Source organism: Alexandromys fortis, unplaced genomic scaffold (assembly GCF_014885135.2).
Source record: "Alexandromys fortis isolate MF-2015 unplaced genomic scaffold, M_Fortis_MF-2015_v1.1 scaffold_34, whole genome shotgun sequence".
NCBI classification, from domain to species: Eukaryota; Metazoa; Chordata; class Mammalia; order Rodentia; family Cricetidae; genus Alexandromys; species Alexandromys fortis.
Window position 1 is genome coordinate 13,480,212 of NW_026067933.1, and position 23,460 is coordinate 13,503,671.

The 23,460-nt window shown below is 36.4% G+C and overlaps 1 protein-coding gene across 4 annotated transcripts in view; it reads right to left on the reverse strand.

The window, feature by feature from the left end:
* Phf14 (PHD finger protein 14) overlaps window positions 1-23,460 on the reverse strand; it is a 137,579-nt gene that overhangs the window by 81,969 nt on the left and 32,150 nt on the right. For all 4 annotated transcript variants that reach the window (XR_007592445.1, XR_007592446.1, XM_050145855.1 and 1 more), the window contains exons 6-13: window positions 23,134-23,245; window positions 21,982-22,119; window positions 10,870-11,016; window positions 8,963-9,233; window positions 8,547-8,653; window positions 7,266-7,361; window positions 5,264-5,367; window positions 2,950-3,081 (exon numbers count right to left, since the gene is read on the reverse strand). Coding sequence is in view for 2 of the 4 variants with exons in the window: in XM_050145855.1 (XP_050001812.1) it covers window positions 2,950-3,081; window positions 5,264-5,367; window positions 7,266-7,361; window positions 8,547-8,653; window positions 8,963-9,233; window positions 10,870-11,016; window positions 21,982-22,119; window positions 23,134-23,245 (1,107 nt within the window). In the remaining 2 variants the exon portion in view is untranslated. The remainder of the gene's footprint in view (window positions 1-2,949; window positions 3,082-5,263; window positions 5,368-7,265; window positions 7,362-8,546; window positions 8,654-8,962; window positions 9,234-10,869; window positions 11,017-21,981; window positions 22,120-23,133; window positions 23,246-23,460) is intronic.

The window sequence follows — 23,460 nt, forward strand, 5'->3', positions numbered from 1 at the left end:
CACGGGTTTTTGATCCTACTTCATGTTCCGGCTTGGTGGGAGCCTAGCCAGTTTGGATGTTCACCTTCCTAGACATGGACGGAGGGGGGAGGACCTTGGACTTTCCACAGGGCAGGGAACCCTGACTGCTCTTTGGAGTGGAGAGGGAGGGGGAGAGGAGTGGGAAGGTTGGGAGGAGGCGGAAAATTGTTTTTTCCTTTTCTCAATAAAAAAAAAAAATCTTAAAATAATTGAAGTAATCAAAACTATTAGCTGACACTGCCCCCTCACAGATCCAAAACCACTTAGGAAAAACCCCAACACCAGGAATGGGAAGCCCTCTTTTGATTTGTAGTCCAGGGCTGTCCAAGAGACTTCCAAAACATATGGGTTATTGTTACCACCCTCAGTTGCCCCGGAAGTGGAAGGTAAATCCCTATTGCTGAAGACACTAAGCACTGCAGACACAGGGCTCAGAGGCTCCCAAGCTGGAGCTGACCTGAAAGCCGCCTCGCCCGAGAAGCAAAAGTAGTGTTTGGAAGGAGAAAAAAGGAAGAGATGATGTAATTATATTATACTTTCAAAAATAAAAGAAAATTATTTTTTAAAACTATTAAATAAAATGGAGTTTGAACACTAAACAACAAAACTTCATGTGAGGAATTATGCAAAAGAACAATATTCACTTTCATGTTTAAATACCAATATAACCTTTTCAATTTGCTACACCTTCTGTCCAGCACCACTATCTTTTAATCATCTTTTAAAAATATATTCTTCAAGTTTGTGGCATGGTAGCACACATCTTTAATCCCAGCACTCAGGAGGCAGAGAAAGGCCTGAGTTCAAAGCCAGCCTGGTCTACAGAGTGAGTTCCAAGACAGCCAGGTCTATACAGAGAAACCCTGCTTGGAAAAAAAAAAAAAATCCTCAAACAATCACCAAAGGTTATTTCTGGGTAAGATAGAAGACAAAAAGATGCATGCCTATGCCAGTTAAGAGGAATATATACCCTGAAAAGAAGAGAGTTAGAAGTTCATGAAAGTTGTGACCAGATCTCTGAAAAATGCAGAATAAAAGACTGGAATGCACAGAAGAGAAGTAAAATATACAACTCACAAAAGCCATGTTTTCCCATATATGCGTACATCTAAATTCTATGTGTTTATGTGCATATTGTTTGTGTGTAGGTGAAGGCCGGAGGAAGGCAGATACCTTGTGTCTTCCTCCATCATTTTCCATTTTATTTTTTTGTTGCTGTTGTAAAAAAAAATTTCATACAATATATTCTGCTCATATGCTCCCCTCCCCCAGATCCTCCCAGATCCACTTTATTTGTTGAGACAGGTTCTCTCATTCAACCTGGAACTCATAAGTCCAGCTAGACAGGATGTTTTCCAGGAGTCTCATGTTTTTGCCTCCAAGGGCTAAGATTATGCACACTGAAACCACACAGCGCTTCTTATTCTGACCGGACCGTAGGGATCCAAACACAGGTTCCCAAACAGGTACAACAAGCACTTTAGGCCACTGAGTCATCTCTCTGGCTCCCAAAGCCAGAGCCTTTTAATAGATTGCAATGCCAGGATTCAGGTCCTTTTCTTTTCTAAAACTAGAAATGATGTGGGATTCCCCTCTGTATATGCTGTGAATTTGTTTTATTGCCATTGGTTAATAAAGAAGCTGCTTTTGGCCAATAACTTAACAGGATAAAGCCAGGCAGAAAATCCAAACAGAGATGTACAGAGAGAGTAGGCAGAGTCAAGGAGATGCTATGTAGCTGCCTAAGGAGATAGATGCCCCAGAACCTTACTGGTAAACCATGAGCCTCATAGTAAGGAATGGGATAACTTAAGATATAAGAGTTAGTTAACAAGAAGCCTGAGCTAATAGGCCAAGCAATGTTTTAATTAATATAGCTTCTGTGTGATTATTTGGGGTCTGGGTGGCCGGGAACAAAAAAGCAGCCTTCCTACATAGAACAATTACATTTGCGTAAAAATAATATTCATATTCACTTTATAGTTTTTTCCTTTCTTGCATTCCCCTTCCTGAAATATTGCAACAATCAGTCTATTAAAATCTGAGCATCTGTCTCCTCTTTACAATAAACCTAGGATAAAATTCATTATCTACATCTGGGATGGTTACTGTTAACAGTCACCTTGACGGAATCTATAATCACCTGGGAGATTCTAAAGATACGCCTGTGGGGCACCATCTGCATTATGTTAAGGACATAGAAAACCCCATCTTACTGCATGACCACTACCTAGGCATGAGACAAAGCTCTTTCTGCCTTGACATCACAGCCGTGAGGGCCTGTACCTCGAACTGTGAGCAAATATGACCTCTCTAAAGTTGTTTTCGTCAGGGTGTTACATCACAGAAACAAAAAAAAAGTCAATAAAATATCTGTAGTGATCCAACATGACTAAGTCAGTAAAAGATAATTAAGAAATGGTAGTCATGCTGGGATGTAGTTAAGTTGGTAGAGTGCTAAGCACACAAGAGCCCTGGGTTCAATCCATTATACCACATAAACAGCATGTTGACCCAGGTCTATAATCCCAGCACTCAGGAGGAAAAAGCAGGAGGCTAGGAAATCTATGGCTATCTCCAGCTATGTATGACTTCAATATTGGACTGGAAAATGAGATTCTGTCTTAAAAAAAAAAAGTTTTCAAAGTGTCCGGATTTTCAAAGAATGGCTGATGAAACTTAAAACTTGTTAAACTTCAAAATAAAATTAATGAATTTGAGAAATACCAAATCATAAAAAAGAAAGAAAAATCCCTGGTGCCTTATGTAAGAAAGAACACATTGCTAAGATTAAAAATTTAATTTCTATAAAAATTATTCATGTAATAGAAAGACATAAATATTCTATTCAAAAGTATGAAAAATACTTTACTATGAATCAGTGATATAGAAAACCAATTCCAACCACATGCAGTCTGTTGAACTCACCAGTAACTGTTTTTGGTCTTTCTTGGCATCCGTGTAAGGGGAGGATCAAGGCACCCAAGATGGTAATGCAGCTTACAGGTGTCACACAGTAAAAGAAGGTGCTGATCATGGTTCTTCTTACAAATTCCACAACTTCAATAAAAGCAGCAAATAAGAATTACACTGATATCCATAGGGAAACAATTTCATTATAGCATCTCTGAGTTCAACCATCTTCTGTTAATGTCATTTCTGGTCCTTGCTATATGGACTAGGCTGGCCCTGACCTCATGTAGGAACAATAGGTATATGCTGCAAGGACCCAGCAATCAACTTATGTTTTTCCATAGCACCCACTGTTTTAACAACGCCAGTAACTGTTAGAGCTAAATACAGTATGTTAAATATAGCTTAGTTCTAATATACGCTTAAAGTTTTCTAATGCTAAACTCATTAAAGAATGGGAATACTTAGATTCTCAATATAGCCTTTTAATTATTATTTAAAATTTGTTATTAGTTCAATTTTTCTTTAGAAACATAAACTATGAAAGAAACAAAAATTTGAAAAACAATATTCTAATTTTGAAAATTACCCTGAAGGTCAAAACAATTATTTCACAAACGATTTTTTTATTATTAACTGCAAACCATTCACAGAGCATTAAACATATAAATAAGCTACATTTTCTCTTTTCACAAACACCAGACCTTGAATTAAAAGAAAAATACTAATTATTAGTGATAATATCACAAGTGATATGAATTTTAGTTAACATTTCTTGTGGGAAAACAAAATTTTACTTCTAAAAAAATGAGCACCATGGCTTGAAAATTTAGCATATATTTAAATTGGGGACATATAAAATGTTGGAAAAGTTGTCTGAGAACATAAGAAAAACAGGAATGCACAGCAAATTGAAGAATAATAATGTCAGATGTTTTCAATATTCCAAGAAAACACATATGTAAAGCAGTAATAATAAAACAAATGAACAGTAATCAAAAAATAAAACACCTGATCTTAAGCAAAAATCAGTTTAAACATATTCCGAAGCAAAAAGTAACTGTAGTCATAAAACCCAGAAATCTAGTGCTATGCCTACCACACTTGGGAAAACAGTTCTGGGGATACACTAACGTTCACACTAAAAATTAAGACAATAATGTGCTTTTACATATTTCACATATATACACACATGTATATGTGCATATATAGGCATATTATTAATATATGTATTTAGAACACATAAATAGATATAAATATTTTCTAAACTCTCACTTATTGTGATTAACACATTCCAGGAAAAAGTGATCTATTATTTAAATATAGAAAAAATGAGGACTTTATTTAGATATAGAAAATGGAATTGTCATGAAAAAGCACAATGATCAATACTGTTAAAATACTGAGTAAAAAAAATAAAGGTGAAAAGTATGTCTGGAAAAGAAATTATTACAACTGATAAGGGAGAGAAAAAGTACAAACAAATTAAAATATAAAAGTCATCATCTGTATCCACTATCATTCATCCCTACCTAAATCAAAAGCAAAATTTTACAACATATTCAAGTAAAATATAAATGTTCACTTTTTTATTATGTTCATTAACATAATAATTACATAATTATTGATTATAAGTAAATTTAAAAGATTAAATTTAACATAACAGGCACAACACCGCATGATGGAGGAAGGTCATTGGCTAATAAAGAAACTGCCTTGTCCCAGCCTTTAGGTGGGTGGAATAAACAGAACAGAATGCTGGGAGGAAGAGGAAGTGAGCTCAGACGCCATGCAGCTCTCTCCAGGGCAGACGCGATGCAGCCAGCCACCAGGTCAGACATGCTGAATCTTTCCCCGGTAAGTGCACCTCGTGGTGCTACATAGATTATTAGAAATGGGTTAAGAGGCTGAAACGAATGGGCCAGGCAGTGTTTAAAAGAATACAATTTGTGTGTTGTTATTTCGGGGTATAAGCTAGCCAAATGGCCAGGAGCCGGGCTGTGGGAAGAGGCCAGCAGCTCCCACAACAACGGCACCTGAACTATTTCATCTGGGTATTTTCTAATTTCTTAAAAAGAATTCTGTTTCCATGGGACATACAAAAATTTATTCTCAGTTCCTAAGTACATCATATATCTTTCTGAAGAACAACAAATATCTCTTGTATTATCCACCTTACAAAGCATTTTTGATCAAATGAACCCGAAATACACTTAGCTGAAATTCTGAAATGGACCATAATTTGCTCTCAGATATGTAAAGCACCTTCTGACTAGTACATATTAGTTGAAAAATAAGCAGTATTATCTTTTATGATGTTATTACTTGCCTATAAAGTACTGTAGGGAGAGCAGATGTCTTGTGCGTGCCTCCTTCTTTCTTACTTGGTTTTCTCTCCTTGGGTGCTCGTAAGATCGCTGGTACATTCAACTTCTATTGACATGAACAAAGGCAGTAGATGCTGCTTTAAAGATGAAGTAAAAGAAGCATTTCCCCCTATTTGCTACTAAATGTAACTAAATAAGCTCGGGTTCAGAGAGACAAATCTGCTTTACCAGCTACATCAGCAAAGAGAAAGAAAACTCTAATTGACAATCTCATCAGTTCTTAGAAACAAACTTGATAGTATGAGAATTATACTACTTCAGCTCGAAAACCCTAAAAGTGGGGCAGAGCAGAGAAGGCTCAACAGTTAACACAGTGTACTTGGGCAAAAACATCAGTGTTGTTTCTTTGTAACTTCCCAGCTACATTGCTGTTCCATAGGTTAATTAGAAAAATTATCTTATTGGACCAAACCCTGTAAAAAAGCAGATGAGATTCTCTTTGGCTCCCTACTAATCTATAGTATGCTGGCTTCAGAGACAGCAACCATTCGTAGTGGCCTGGTGAGCCCACATCTGTTCGGCCAACTGGAAAAGCATCACAAAATGATAAACGTGAATTTTAGGCCTGTGCATGCCACCGTCACACAATGCAGTTTGCAATCTTCTATGAAGTTATTTAATAAATAAAAATGTCTTTTATAGTAGATATTTTAAGCTATAGAGGAGGTTTTTATGGAAGAAATATAAACCAAGCCAAAACAAATGCTAGATTGGGAAGTAACCTCTTACACTCCCTAAATACCATAACCTTCCTAAAATCTATTAACTACCTATTAACATAAACAAGAGTTAATAGCCTGGCGATGGTGGCGCACGCCTTTAATCCCAGCAGAGGCAGAGGCAGGCGGATCTCTGTGAGTTCGAGACCAGCCTGGTCTACAGAGCTAGTTCCAGGACAGGTTCCAAAGCCACAGAGAAACCCTGTCTCGAAAAACCAAAATNTAAATAAAATTATAAAAAAAAAAAAAAAAAAAAAAAAACAAGAGTTAATATGTCCAAAGGCAACTCCTCCTCTTTGCCTTTTAAAATGAATTATTCTTTGTAGTTCCACTGACATGAAATCTGTTCACAAAAGAAGTTTCTTCAAAGTCAAAAGAATTCCATACAATTCAAATGCATTACTTTAGATCTACATAGACTATCTCCGGAAGTTGATTTTTACAGGTGTCTGAGATGTATACAATTAAAAGTCTTACAAACTACTTTAACAGAAAAAGAACCATAAACAGGGAGTCTCTATCACCTATCTTTATAACTGAAATTATCTGAAACAAAAATCTTATCAATTATTGCACAATATATAAATGGACATCCAAAAACCTCCATTTTATTATGTTTTTCATTTTAATATGAAGCATATTAACAAGCTACAATTGCTCAAGGAGAAAGGGCCTTCCTTTTGCTTGTCCTATAACTACAACTAATAGTTACCAACAGATAAAAAAAAAAGCACACTTTAACATCTAAGTTTCAAAAACTGTTTCTCTTGCTCAGATGAAAATCAAATTAACTTGAAAATCATGGCTGTGGTTTGAATTTTTAATTTTAAATATAAATAAACTGAAGAAATAAGTAGGGTATAAGAATGGAAAAGAAAAAATTATGACCAAAAATCTAAAACCACTGAATAAGGAATATACTAGAGAAAACTCATGCTTCATATCTTAGCTCCTCAGAAATGACAGGTCAATCAATTTGAGCAAGTGGAGAAAAAAATGACATCAAGATAGTTGACGAAAGAACCAAATTAAGCTACAGGTTCTCAGCAGGCAGTAGCTGCCAGTAGTCTGGAAGGATTTCAGAAAGAAATCATTACCTTAGGGAATTAGGCTCTGATCGAACAGAATCATTTAGTCACCAAAGTGGCTGTTGTGTAAGAAATAGATACTCTGGACAATTACACAAGAGGCAAGAATTGAAGTGAGCTACGAAAAAGAAACTAACCTGCCCTGTAATTCGGCCAAGCAAGGCCCATATTCCTTGCCCCTCACTTCGAAGTTTCCCATTCAGATTTTGCAGTTCTTCTAAAGATTCACAGAGCTACAAAGAGTAAGTAAAATTAGTAAGTTTTTATATGTACAAATATGTAAACAAAAATATTCACATTTATTTTCAACATAGAATGTATTCAAGTCAGATAACTACTGAAAGACAGATATATTATTATTATTTAGCATGATGATATGCTCAAGAGAGGGCAAACATTTTCTGTTATTCTAGTGTTTTTATGATGGTAATTACATATCAATATATTTCTTTATATTTTGGCACATAATAATTTGACACATACTTTGCTTTATCATTCATATCTCCATCACTTTTCTCATGAGAAAACTAAGGCTCAGAGGTTCATTTGGCTGAGATCAAAATAACTACCAAAAATCTCCAGATCTTCTAGCTTTAACTCCTCACGATCTTTAGTGATTACTAGATGTTACTTCCTACTCGTTTTAACTCTTTAAGTGTTTTTTGAAGAATAACTAGATACCATTTTAAATATTCATGCAACTTAGAACCTAATAATTCAGCAATATCTTGATTTATATATTATTAAACAAAGAGATACAATATATTTTAAATTAGAAAATATTTATAGCAAAAATACCATCTAATATAGAAAAGACTTCTAGCCAGGTGGTGGTGGTACACGCCTTTAACCCCAGCACTCTAGAGGCAGAGGCAGGCAAATCTTTGTGAGTTGAAGGGTTGGTCTATAGAGTGAGTTTCAGGATATCCAGGGCTACACAGAGAAATCCTGTCTCACAAAAAGGTAAAAAGAAAGCAAAATTTAAAAAAGAAAGACTACTAATTTAAGAGTGGGTTTTACAATTTTAATCCTATTTTTTAAAAGGTCTATAATGCTTTGTGCACTTAAGAATTAAAGAAACAAACCACCACCTCTGAGACCAGATGACTATAAGGCCATGTGCAAGTCACGTCACCTCCTCAGACCTCAGTTCCGACCCCTAAAAATAGGAACAATAATGATGACTCACACTAAGGACAAGGAAAGAACTAAATGACTTACTATGTGTATAGAGGTCAGAACTGTGCCTGGCGTAAGAAAGTGCTCAGTAAGAGAATGACAATAATGAAAATGATGATGAAGGTCAGAAAAGAGCCTAAGAGCTATAGAATTTCACACTGAAACACAGAAATGCAAAAAAATAACAAAGGAATTATAAAGACAATCTACTAAATACTGTGTATTTGTAGCCAACGTACCTTATTATATTCTACATGAAGCTTTTCTTGCTCATTTTCTAATTTATCCTTTATATTCTTTTGTTCAGCCATATTTTCCTGAATTTGAATCATGCGCATATTTCTCTCTATTTAAATTAAATATCCAATTTTACTTCAGTATATAGTAAAGGCTAATATAAAACATACACAAAGAATCAAACTAGCCACAGAGATGGTCAATTGGATAAACCAACATTTTTCAAACAATTTTAAGTATATTTAAGAAAACAAAACATGAGCCTGGAATTTACAAAATGCTACAACTTAGGAAAATAAAAATGGCTCTGACATATACAACATAAGAATGATTTTCTAAAACATTATTAGTATATCAAATTCTGTCATTAATAAATTATTCTCAGGGAGACTGTGCATGCATCAGTGTCTATACTGACCAAAATAGTAATTCACAAAATCAGCAGTGAGAGCTGGCTGCTTGTGTTTCCTCCTTCCGTCCACACTAGAACTGGTATCTGAATTGTCCACCGGGAAGATATCTGTACTGATCCCCATTAGCTCTGCTTTGCGCATCAGTTTACGAATGGCCGAAGCACTACTTGTGAGTGGCCTGGGTAACTTTTCCCTTGGAACCCAGGCTTGAGGTCTGGTAGATCGAGCCAACTCTGCCTTGGCACGATACTGCTGTAGTCGGGCATTGATCCTCGCCTATAAAGAAATGCAGAAAGTTTGACAGAAAAAATGGAATATATTCCTCATAACTTTAACATTATGCTTAGAGAAGATAACAATACTAAAATCTTACTAAATCTTACAATTAAGGTAAATGAGATTCATCAGTGGTCTTGAAGATATATTACATAAGTCCAGAGTTGCACTAAATGGATCCACACCTCATAACAGCTGCCTTCAGATGGGGTCCTAGGGCTGAAGGTGAAGTGGACAGGAGCCCGCATCCCTAACCCAGAAGCAATCTCCAATTGATAACCACTGTGAATGAAAACCTAGTTTCCTCCAAGGCAATCTCACTGAGGAAACAAACCACTTGTAAGGATAGGCTGCACACCCAACAGCATATGGACAAGGTCAAACAAACTCAAAGGATTCTTGTCTTATAGTACCATGTCAGATCTTTCCCTTTATTTAAACAAAGTTTTTGTATTATGTTTTAATTTCAATTATATATATTATATATGTAATATATATATGCACATATAAAAAACAATTATATGACCATACACACACACACACGTTTGCGCACGCACACACACACACNCACACACACACACACACACACACACACGTGTGCGCGCGCACGCACACGTTTTCGTTTTTGTTTTTTCTCATTTCCCTTTTCACCCTACAGGTCCTTTACATATACAGTGTGGCGTGTGGCTTCCAATTTAGCTTTTTTGAGATTCCTGGGTGTGATAACAAATGGATCTGTTTCTTATGCCTTCTTTTGGGTTTTTTTTTCCTTCTGTTTGTTTTGTCCTATTCCAGTGTGCTAGTTTTTATTTTATCTTATTATATTATAATCCCTTAGAAGCTTGTATTCTTTTTTTTTAAAAAAAAAAGACTGTTTTCTTTTATTAAAAACAGATTCTTTTCCTATACAATATACCCTGATAATAGTTTCCCCTCCCTCCACTCCTCAGTTCCATCCTACCTACCTTCCCTTCCAGATCAACTCACTTTTTGCCTCTCATTAGAAAAGAACAGGCTTTCAGGTGATAATAACCAAACATGGCAAAATGAAATATAATAAGATGAAGAAAAAACTTTCATATCAAAATTGGACATGACATCCCAACAAGGGGAAAGAAGTCCCAGGAGCAAGTAAAAGAGTGGAAATGCACTCATTCTCAGAGTCAGGAGTCCCATAAAATACTAAGCTAATAGCTATAACACATATGCAGGCCCTCTGCTTGCTGCTTCAGGATGGTGAGCTCAAATGCACCTAGTTTAGTTGATTCAAAGGGCCTTGTTCTCCTGGTGTCCTCCACCCCCTCTGACTCTTACAATCTTCTTGCCTCCTCTTTTGCAGGATTTCCTGGACTCTGAAGGGAGGGATTTGATGAATATCTCTACTTTAGACCCCTCTGCATAATGCCTCCAACCAAATTTTTCAACATGGAAATAGTACTTTAAAAATGACTACACCACAGATATGATGAAACATAACTTCAGAAAGAAACTCTACTCATGTTTAATCACAAACCACTGCTTAAGTAAAATTTTAAAACTACATTTATATGCTAGATTTCAGTGTCAATCACATGTCAACAGAAAAAACACATGAGATCTGAATAGAAAACAGTAAGATTTGGTGTGATTTCCATACCTGTGCTTCAGGGGACAGTTGTTTTTCTCTCTCTTGCAAAGACATTTTACAATAGGATTGTAGAGCCAAGTAGTTTTTTCTTTTCCACTTTCTGTCTAACCTATCTGCATGTTGCTTACAATAAGCAAAAAATGGATCTGCTATATCCTAAAAAAAAAAAAGAGTTAAAAATTTTTACTCCAATAGGTCATTTCAAAATCTACCACCAAATAATATTTTTTGACAAATCTGCTAGTGATAGTCATATCAATAAAATATTGAGGAAGTAATTTTCATACATCATGATAAAAATTACTTACTGCATTTGAAATGCTATCTATCAGCCTCAAATTACCAATATTTGTTTTTTCACTAAAGGCCTTCGTTGTGCTTAGAAGTATAGGTTATCCATACAACATCTGCTTACCATGAGCAAGACCTAGATTTGATTCCAGCAATGCAAAATAATAAAGGGCCATATGTATTACAAAATATTGATTAAAAAAAACTTTTGAAATTTGGGTATGTTTGTGTTACTTCTATAAAATTTGTTGTGTGATACATAAAGTTTCAATAACCTTAGGGAGGAATCATGAGCAAATATTAAAGTTACATAAATGTAAAAAAAGCAACAGTGAATACATATATGCATATGTATGTGTATGTGTGTGTGTGTGTGTGTTTGTGTGTGTGTGTAAAAGACAAGTCAATACAAGTAAGTGAAACCTTCCTAACCCACCGGCAATGTACACATATATTTTATCTACTAGGTCAACCAATTTATAATTAATGTAGACCTCTGTGTAGTTCTTTGGGACTGAACAACTGCAGGACTGAGCATGACAGAAAACTATTATCAACAAATGGCACCAATGTGGACAACTACATCCATATAAAACCTGAGAGAGCTTGGGAAGTAATTCTACACACAAAAGAAGAGTTAAGCATGGTTTCTTGGTAGCAGGTTTTATTTGTGTGGGCTCTGTTTGCTTGAGGCAAGCAAGTCTCATTTAAGAGAGATTTCCTGACTCAGCATTAGCTGCTAAAACCTTGTAGCTGTTTTAAGATCATCCACTAGAAAAAATTAAATGGTTTTTATGAATAGCCAACAGTATGCTTCTTGGTGGTGGCAGGACCTTGAAATGCCATAGAGTTGTGGAATAAACATGGCTCCAGCTGGTACCTCCACCATGAGGCTAGAAAGCTAAGAAATGGGCTGGATCCAGCCATCAAAGCCACGGCTTTAATCCTAGCCACATGGGTTAGCAAATTAAAGACTCTTGTGTCAGAAAAGGAGATCTCTTTTCTGTATCTTTACTGAATACAGTAAAGATATTCAAAGACATAGAGAACATCTAAATGGTTTACAGTGTGTTTAAAAACATATGTAGGCTTGGGAGAGAAAAGAAAAAGGATAAAGTCCTTAAAAAAGAAAGAAAGAGAGTAGTTGAGTGTTGTGGCACATACCTTTAATCCCAAACCTTGGGAGGCAGAGGCAGGAGGATCTCTGTAAGTTCGAGGACAACCTGGTCTACAGAGTGAGTACCAGGACAGTCAAAGATAAACAGAGAAACCTAATTTCAAAAAACAAATATATTTAATATTAAATATAAAAATAAAAGAAATAGTTTAAAATAAAGCCATGTAAAGATGGAAAATACACAGAGAATTATTATTATTATTATTGTGAGAGAGTTATTGTGGTTTCTTTGAATTGTATGACTGTTGAGAAAGGAGCAACAGCTGCTAAAAGACATTTGATTATAAATGTTGCTAGATTAATCCAGCATACACATTTTGAAAATGCTTTGACTTCAAAATTTAAGTCAAAAAATATGTTACTTTGGAGAAGAGGTTTTGTTTTTGTTTTCCACAGGAAATGAGAAGCTGTAGACTCATTCTGGGATAACAAAAATCAGGTTGATCAAGGAAGACCCCCTTGAGAAATCTCTGATAGGAGTGGATAGCCCAGATGATCCAACGTTTCAGAACTTAGTTTCCTCTGAGTTCTACATCCAGAACAGTTTCAAGAGTGAAAGCTGATATGATTAAGCCTCACAGAATTTTCCACTCAGGACTTGACAGTAATTCTAAATTTTCTTTAGGTCCCTTTAAGATTACCAGGGCCCCCAAGCAGCAGGAAGTAGCCTGGAAAACTATACCCGCATTCCCCAAAAATTGATTATGGATGTTTTTCTTTGTTTACAGTGTTGGTTACAAGTTGTATAGATAACAGTCAGGAAGAAAGCTAAACAAGGGAGATTCGATTTAGAGTTCTTGTTTTGAAAAAAAGGGGGGGGGGAGTGCTGTGGGACAATGGTTTTACCCTGTAAAGATTTGTTTCTTGTACTTGTTTAATAAAATGCTGATTGGCCTGTAGCCAGGCAGGAAGTATAGGCAGGTCAACTAGGCAGGAAGTAGAGGTAGGGCAAGAAGTAGAATTCTGGGAAGAGGAAAGATTCAGTCTGCAGTTGTCACCCAGATGCAGAGGAAGCTAGATGAGAATGCCTCACTGATGAAAGTACCAAGCCACGTGGCTAAAATAGATAAGAATAATGGGCTAATATAAGACGTAAGAATTAATTAATAAGGAGCCTGAGCTACTAGGCCAACCAGTTTATAATTAATGTAGACCTCTGTGTATTTCTTTGGGACAGAATGACTGCAGGACTGGGTATGACAGAAAACCTCTGTCAATATTTATCCTGTACAAAACAGATGAGGAAGGCCAGACACTGTCAATAACAAAATTCAGGTACTCCCCTTTTATCCTTTTATAACTAATATCTCACAAAGGAATATGGTATTAGCCAAAGGGTACATTTTAATGCACTGGTCACAGTAGTCCAAAGAGACTCTGAAAACACAGGCTATTTTAATTGCCCTCGATTGTCTCCTAGAGGTTGAAGCTATGTCTCCATTGCTGAAGAGACAGTATCTTGTACTTCAGACACAGAACCCAAACAATTCAAGCTGGTTCTGATCTGAAAGCCTCCTTCCTAAGGACTAGTTTTCATGATACAAGATAGTACCATGCAAGCTTCCAAAGGAGAAAAGCAACCAAAAGACCTACCCAGTTGTAACACCTATAAACTAAAACAAGGACAGCAGGATATGCTATCCCAAAGGGGGCAATGATGGTATGCATACCTTAGTGATAGCTAACATTGCTCTAACTGAATGTAATGTCTACTCAACAAGAGGAGAGCCGTGCCTGGTATTAAAAACATAGACAACTACCAGGGGCAGTGAAGTCATAGATCTTGGAAGAGAACCTAAAAGCACCAGTTTACTAAACCTGTATAATCCTAACTACATTATAAATATTTATACCTACAGCCAAGTTGAGATCTCGCCCCTCATCAAAGATACATCTCCCTGCAACAAACAACAGGTCACTGTAGAAAACTACAACCAATAAAAATACAGAGAACAAGTGACCATAGAGTACCCAGCCCCAACTGATACATGCACAACACAACTCCTGTACCTAAGGTTCAGGGATCAGAGGGACAGGAAACACAGCAAGAAACAGAGGAACAGGATAATTTGCTATAAGATTTCATTTCCTAGAAATGATACCTGTGAAGTCTCATCAATGCAGCTGACTAAATAAAACCTAAACAAAGATAACACAAACAGACATACTAAAGAGAACAGGAGTTAACCTCATGGGGCCTCAACCCTAGACAAAACACACACACACACACACACACACACACACATTAGGAAATGTTGAGAGCAGAAGAATCAGTGAATTAGTCTTCCCTGGGCAAGTGCCCCAAAACTGGTTATCCAATACCAAGTAATCAGCTCTGAAATCATATACATACAAGTAACCATATTGGAGCAGGCTATTTTATATATTTAGTAACACACACAAATACACACATGCACACATTAAAGAAATGATAGCTGTTTTTTGAGAGAAAAGAAGTGGAAGAAAGTAGGAAAGGTCAATGGGAGAAAAACAATTTTAAGAACAGTACTAAAAAAAAAAACAACCATAATCCTAGTCAAGACACAAATCATTTCTTTAAATATGACCAAAAATCAAAGTAATTTGCCTATGATAGTTATTAAGAAACAGCAAATTTTTAGAATGGCAATTCATTCCATATGTCTGTCTCTATAAAGGTAAGATATCTATATAGTTTTTAATCTAAGTTACACTAGAAGGGACTTTTATTAAGATAGGGGTTTATAATCCAAAGAGAAATGAAATTTTCAGGCAGGTACATCTGAGACAGAATAGAAAGATAAATAATAATCTTGAAATTCTAATCTATACTTAAGATGTTTAAAAGCACATAAAGCAATTCTGTATTATGATCCTCACAGATACTAAAGTATATAGCACTGTATAAGATAAAAATTTGAATAAGTAGACACCGATTTGGACACTGTGTTGGACACCTAACACAATTATTTCAAAATAACAACATAATCACTATTTTAAAAAACAGAATTGACATGTGTTGATCCTAGCCACAATCATCCAAAACCAGGCTATTTATGATTTATGTCAAATCATTTGGATGATTTAAATCATCCAAAACCAGGCTGTATGTTCTATGCATGTGCACATGTCTATGTTTGTGGGTGGACGCTTCCGCTGCTTTGTTGTTGCTGTTGCTGTTGTTGTTATTAAAGGGTTCTTCTTGGGTTCTAAAGATTAACAATTCAGCAAGACTAGCTGGCAACACAGGGTTAGGATTACAGGCATGTGCTACCACATCCAGCTTCTTCCAAAAGTCTGGAGATTTGACTCAAGTTCTCACAGTTTCATGGCAAACACATTAAAAACTGAGCCATCACTCTAGCACTAAGATAATCTTAATTAATGCTTACCTACTAATTTCAAATTTTAGTAGGAAATGTAACTACTCTGTATCCTGAGAAATTAAAAAAAAAATAGAATGAGGGGGGAAAGATATATATCAAATCAGATATATAAGATATGTGTATGTGTGTGTATTTTTTTTCCTTGAGGGTCTGTGTAGCATTACATAACCATTTAGAAGCTGATTCTAAAAACATGACACTGTTGTAAGTCACAATGAATTTTTTTCAATCAAGAGCATTGTTTACTTACACAGAAAGTTAAAGTCGTACTAGTGTTTAGGTGATCCATTGTAACATAATTATTAATTATCAAGAATAATAAATGAGTAATGCTGTGATTTCTTAAACTCAACACTCTAAAAAGTGAAGCCCAGGTATATAATGTCCGAGAAGCGAAGAGGTCTATCCTGAAGCAGCCAAAAGAAAACTAGGAAATATGACATCCCAACTTTTTCTTTTCTTTCTTCTTAATACCTATCTATTTCTTCATTTTTTTTCTCTTAATACCCACTATAAACACTTGTCATTTGACATAAGCACATGGGTATGACAAAATGAACTGAAGTCAACTGACTGGTTCTTAGGTTAGTTGTGTCGAACTGTGTTAGCTACTGACCTTGGGTTCTTTGTACTATTTCCAGCGACAAAAACTGGAAGTTTCAGATTTTACTTTCTCATCTTTCTCATAGCAACAGAGCCTACATTCTGGTATACAAGATGATCAGAAGCTATTCATCCTGGACTGTGGAAGAGACACTTTCATTCCTATGAGAGAATCTCTATGTTTCCTTGTTTGCTTGCTTTAAATGCTACCAAGTAAGAATAAAATATTTAGAGCTACTTCAGTCATACTGAGAACATGAAACAAGAAGGTTAAAAACAACAAAACAATAAAAAGTACATAAGAGAGAAAAGAGGAAAGGAGAGAATGGGGGGATAGAGGTAAGAATGAAAGAAAAAGAGAAAAGTATTCGTAGAAAAAAATTGTGGATAAGTCAATCTATGAACTGCTTAGACTTCATATCTTCTGAAATAGTTAATTTAATATTTAGGCCATAGTAATTAAGATTCTATTATGTGACTGAAAACTTAGGAGGCATACACCTCTGGAAAAAGATGAATAAGAAAGGCATATGTCATAAAGCCACACACATTAATCCTATCCCACTGTGAATCCTATGAGCCAACAAACAGCCAAGCAAAATATTTCTGTGCTGCAATTGTGGAATGAAATCCATGAAAATAACCAACCATTTCTATTTTCATTTAAAGTCCACTCACAATTCAATTAACAATTCAAGGAGTTTTGAAATTCTATAAGGGATCTTTTATAAATTTCCAGTTCTCACTAGCTACAATGGCACTGAGAAGGCTGAGACAGAGGACTGTGAATTTGAGGCTAGCCGGGGCTGGGCACTTAATTTCACATAAGCTGCAATACATAGTAAGTTCCTATAGCAAAGAACAAAAGAAGTTCAACTCTCTTAAGTGTTTACAACAACAAACTAAAAACTTATAAAAATGTGCTTTAATAACAATACCAACTTCCCCCCAAAAAATCAAAACAAAACAAAAACCCCACGAAAGCAAAACCTCTGCACTGAGCAAGGCAGCATCCAGCACATTTACCAAATAGATAAAAGAAAGTCACAGGGCAGGAAGAGGCCTCTGGTCCCAGTTTACCAACTTTACTATTTCAGGGTGCCCTGTACATTTCCCCAAATCAGCTCTTAGGTTCAGCGACTAGAGACTTGATTTTGGTTTTGTATTAATCTGCATGCCTTCTGATAGGGAGACACAATCGCCAAGTCATGCACATCCCAATGTTTTGCACATTTACACACAAATGATTTTAATACAAGAGTCAAATCTCTCAAAAATAAAACTGAAAGTGTCTACAAAAGGAACATCCTGACTATAAAGTTCAGTTACCCAGAAGCAGACAAGTAGGCTGAACTTACAGATTCCCTCATTTTCACCTGCGACCTACCCAGCCCTCTAAATCCTACTGCACTGCCCCTCGTCCAGAGCATCAGTCATGATTAGTCCACATAACCCTACGCTGCCATTACACTGCTGTGTCTGCTCCATAGCTGTGAAAACTCTCAAGGTTCATCCAGTACTCCATCAAACACAATCCTTCAGAATCAGAACTCAAAACAAAACAGGCACATATCAAAATGTAACCTTCATAATTAAGATCTATTTAGGTTAAAATAAAATACATCCTACAAGTGTTTTTCAAAAATTTTCTTCATTAGATTACTTTTTCCTAGCTAAAAGTATATTGAATGTTTTATGAGAAAATAAAATTTTATATATAAAATAATGAAATGGCTAATAGAGTATCATAAAGCATCATGAATACAACGTAAACGCTTACTAAATTATCTCTTCAGAAAAATTGCTTAAGGAATTAATTATACCTGCTCTTGGGATTCCTTAAAATTCTTTAAAATTATTGTGAATGCTGACAAGTAGTGGTGGTGCAAGCCTTTAATCCCAGCACTCAGGAGGCAGAGGCAGGCAGATCTCTGGGAGTTTGAGACCAGCCTGGTCTACAAGAGCTTGATGTGGGAGTGATTTCTTATTAATAAAGAAACTGCCTTGGCCCATTTTATTGGATAGAAAATTAGGTAGGCGGAGTAGACAGAGGAGAATGCTGGGAAAAAGAAGCTGTGTGAGGAGTCGCCATGGTTCTCCCGTTCCAGACAGACGCAGGTTAAGATCCTCCCTGGTAAGCCAGCTCGTGGGCTACACAGAATATTAGAAATGGGTTAGAACAATATGTAAGAGCTAGCCATAAGGAACTGGAACTATCCGGGCCAGGCAGTGTTTGAAAGAATACAGTTTCCGTGTAATTATTTCTGGGCATAAGCTAGCCATGCGGGCGGCCGGGTGCCGGGGACGCAGCCGCGCTGCCGCTCCTATTTCAACAGATGGCGCCCAGACGTGATGGCTAAATCCACTTAAAAACCTGAGAAGGCTTAAAAATAAGGGAGAGAGAGTTTAACACAGATTTTTGCTGTTTTGTTGGTGGCGTTCTGTAGAGAGATTCCTGATTCAGCAACAGCAAAAAAAAAAAAAAAAAAAAAAAAAAGCCGCGTCATTTTAAAGCGCTGCTTCCTGGGGCTGTGCTGCCAGCGTGAACTCTGGCTTTAAAGCATTTCAAGGCTTTTATGGGACTGGATGTTTGTGTTCCCGCTTGGGATCGGAGGAGAGTGCTCTGAGACTGTGCCGATGGCTCAGCGCTTCCCGCCTGCACCTGGGCAGACGGCAGAATCAGGCTTAGGCAGGCGGAAGAGCATGGCGGATTCCTGCCGCTATACAGAGACGCATTTTCAGACTGCGCAGTGCTCTGCATGTCAGATTTGGCTGTAACTTGGATGAAAAGAGTTTCTGTGCTGCACACTCAGTCTCAGAGTTAAACTGCTGAGTGCGGCTCCAATGTGGACTTGCTGTGTGCCTGAAACTGTGAATGGTTCAGGGGCACCAAATGACTCTGAGGCAGGAGCGGCTGCTCCATGCTGAACTGTGCTGATCTCAGGCAGGAACTACCGTAATTACCTTAAAACCGTGCAGTTAAGGTTTAGACTGGGCAGGACACAGGCAGTACCGTATTACCTGTAAATGGTGCAACTTAAGTTTTTAAGAAATGCTTAACATTTTAAGAAATGCTCCTGTATAGTAAAGAAATTACAGATTCACAATAAAACAGATTCAGACACTGTTGGATAAATGTACGTAGGCTTGGGAAAGAGAAGAAAAAGAATATAAAGAATAAAGTTAATGTCTTAAAAAGAAAAAGGGTAAAGTCTTTAAAGAGACAGAGTACAGAAGTACAGAGAGTTATAGATTAAAAGAAATAAAGAAATATAAGCCACGTAAAAATGGAAAATTCACAGAGAGTCTGGATTATGTACATTGTGTTTTCTTTAAAATTTTTGACTGTGAAGGAGCTAAGTACAGAGAGACATTTCATTACATGGGCTGCCAATCTAAACCAAAATGGATATAAGGGTATTATGATTTCAGAATTTGGGTCTAAGGATATGATGCTTTGGAGAGGGTCTTCTTTTGTTTTTGCAGAGGATGAGACCCTGTGGATTGCATCTATTCCGATTTGGTATGATAGACCACGCCCTCCTGAAAGGTTGCTGTGAATACCCTCAAAAAATTGCTTCGCTCAATTGCCAACTGAGATGAAACTAGCATACAGGTTATATCATGAACAACCTAATTAACGACGCCCCTATTCAGCAGGAAGCAGTTTGTAGAGAAAAAACTACGCCCATGTTCCCAAATATTGTTTATAAATGTTCTTTTACATTTAAAGGGGGATATGATATAGATATGAATAATTTGCATTGGTATGGATTTTATGGTCAATTTTGTTATATGTATATGTATTTTTGATCTTGATTAAGGTATTGTGATTGTGTAGTTCATTTAAAAATGTAATGTATAATTAGGAAATATAGGTTGTTAATGGATAATCATCGCTAATACTTAAGCTTGTAGTCATGTTAGTTAGATTTTCTAGATATATAGAGAGATATTTTAGTTAGATAGGCATTCTTCATATCTTTCAAAGGCTGCAGAATATGGCATTTAAGATATTTTAATAACTTAGGGTTTTTCATGACAATGAGACACATTTGCTCCTGGCAGCACCAATCTATTTCAAGAGGAAGATGGGCATCGAAGAGAATCCTTATGGAGTTTGATAGCCATTTGGGCAAGAAACTGCTCTTGCCTGGACTGTTGCATAAACTGGACACAGAGAACCCGCAGAGAGAGGACTGCTGAACTTGCCTAAAGGTGAGATGACCTTTTGGGGTTCCTGCTTCATGAAAGAGTCTGTGAGACATTCTGCAGGACACAGCAAAAAGTGACTGAACTGTCTTTGGAATTTCTTGCTTGATGAGAATGTCTGCTGGATACTATGGGCCTGTAGGCCGAAGATGGATGCCCCAACGGTACAGAGGAACTTTGGGTGACTGTCCAGGCAGCGAGATGTCTCTGTCATTTCTAGAGTTTTCTTATTTCTTGTTTGATAGGTAATATTATATCCTTCTGGAGTCTTTGATGGAGTTGAAGAATGGTTAGTTATAGTTTTCCTTAGTTATGATAAGAGATAAAATAGATATAAATATTGTAACTGTAATTCTTACTTGATAACTGTTTTGTTATATGTAATTTTACTATGTTAAAGTTAAAGCCTTTCTTTTTTGTTTAAACAGAAAAAGGGGAAATGATGTGGGAGTGATTTCTTATTAATAAAGAAACTGCCTTGGCCCATTTTATTGGATAGAAAATTAGGTAGGCGGAGTAGACAGAGGAGAATGCTGGGAAAAAGAAGCTGTGTGAGGAGTCGCCATGGTTCTCCCGCTCCAGACAGACGCAGGTTAAGATCCTCCCTGGTAAGCCAGCTCGTGGGCTACACAGAATATTAGAAATGGGTTAGAACAATATGTAAGAGCTAGCCATAAGGAACTGGAACTATCCGGGCCAGGCAGTGTTTGAAAGAATACAGTTTCCGTGTAATTATTTCTGGGTATAAGCTAGCCATGCGGGCGGCCGGGTGCCGGGGACGCAGCCCTGTCGCTCCTATTTCAACAGAGCTAGTTCTAGGACTGGCTCCAAAGCTACAGAGAAGCTCTGTCTTGAAACATCAATACATATACATATGTGTGTGTATGTATGTATATTTGTGAATGCCAAACAATTTATGAGTTATGTTTTTAGAAATTTATCACATGAATTAAAACTTTCAGTACTCTTAAATACTAGTTAACTTATCTTAAACTTATTAAGTAAATACATATTTTTAATTAAGATAGCTACTATGGCATTATGCAAGAAATTTTAGTGGGAAGGGCTGTAGTTTTTTTGCAACTCTAATATCATAACATAAAAGCGGGATTCTCAAAACAATTTCAATACAAGGTTACATTGTTATGTTGTGTGTAATCTCTAGAAACCTCCAAAGCTTAGAACACAGAAATACATATTTTATATTGTTATAAAAATAATTTGATTATAGGGTCCTAATCTAAAGTCAGTAAGTCTGGAAAAAATACTAGGGAGCTAAAACTAAACTCAGAGAATGAGCTACCTTTAAAAAAAAAAAAAGCCATATTCCTGTATAAAATATGTGCCATATAGTGGTCTGGTCAAATACTTAAGAAAAGATTGTGAAGTTTCCCTTATACTTTCCAGTTGTTAAAGGGCACAGCAGACATGAGAAGTCTTTGAACACAGCAACTGTGGGGTAGATAAACATACCTCTTCTGCTGCCGCCTCGGAAAGCAGGCCTTCTTTCTGCGCACAGGTAACATGAAAATAGGCTCTGCACATCCCTGCATCACAGCTAATGCAAACTCCAGTTCTAGCAAAGCGAGTGTCTTCACAAAAGCTACACTCCTATGAAAGTAACAGGAAAACTCTCACAGCAAAAGTATTTCTGAAGCAAAATAAAATTATCCTCTCATGAAGTACCCACTAAATATTACCAGTGCCAAAAAAAAAAAAACTGTAGACAAGCAAGTTCTGATGAAAAAGAGAATTTTTTGCACAACTCTAATCAGCCTGAACTAAACTGATAGAGTAGATAAGAAGAGATAATATTATACGAGTACTTAGGTGCTAGGCACTTAAGTCTTCTTAGTGCTTTACATATGCTAAGAGATAAAATCAATTTGGTAATTTTTCTTGTTACATTAAAAATGTTGAAGTAAAGCCGGGCGGTGGTGGCACACGCCTTTAATCCCAGCACTCGGGAAGCAGAGGCAGGCGGATCTCTGTGAGTTCCAGGCTTGCCTGGTCTACAAAGGGAGTTCCAGGACAGGCTCCAAAGCTACAGAGAAACCCTGTCTCAAAAAACCAAAAAAAAAAAAAAAATGTTGAAGTAATAATGGGCTGACACCTGTTCTAAATAAAGTGTGGTTTTTATATTCTTTTTCTTAATTTTAATAAAATTCATTTCACAGTTAAAGTAAAATTTATTTAATCCAACTGTGTAACAAGGTATTCTCTGGGTCCCAGAGAATAGAAACAGTATCAATTAATATGCATTTTTACAACTTAGGTTATCTGAAGTTATACCATATGGAAAAATCAATAAATTTGTCCTCTGAGGAAACATCTATCAACTAATGATTCAAACATGATGACCATACCTGATCCTTGAACTGAGAAGGAAGAGGCAGGCTGGCTACTGTAAGTTTGAGGCTGACCAAAGCTACAGTTAGATATTACCTCAAAAATACAAAAGCCAAAACAAAATAACTGAATAATATAAATGACTTAGTGCTAAGAGTTGATCAAGGAATGTGCTTGCTATTAAACACCTCTGGAATAATTCACAATTATTTTAAAAAGCTATGTAAAGAAACAAATAAAATTTTCAATTTTACCTAATCATAAAGTTGATCTTACCTTGGCACCATATTTAGAATAGTTCATTTCTGTTAGTGTTACTGGTCGTAACTTATCAATATCTCCAAAGGCTACTCCGGGAACATATAGGGCACAAACAATGTGAACCCATCTGTAAGAGAAAAGATGCAATTCTGCTGTCAAATGCTTTCCTGAAATTCTCACATAGAAGATGAACATAAAATATGCTCCACCTCAAAATACTACAGAAAGCATTCAACAATCAGATGGTTTAAAAAAAATTCATCTCAGACTCTTAACTGGAAAACACAGAACACCCATAGAGTGATGCTCCACCATGGAAAGCAAGCGTGCCATGAGCACTGC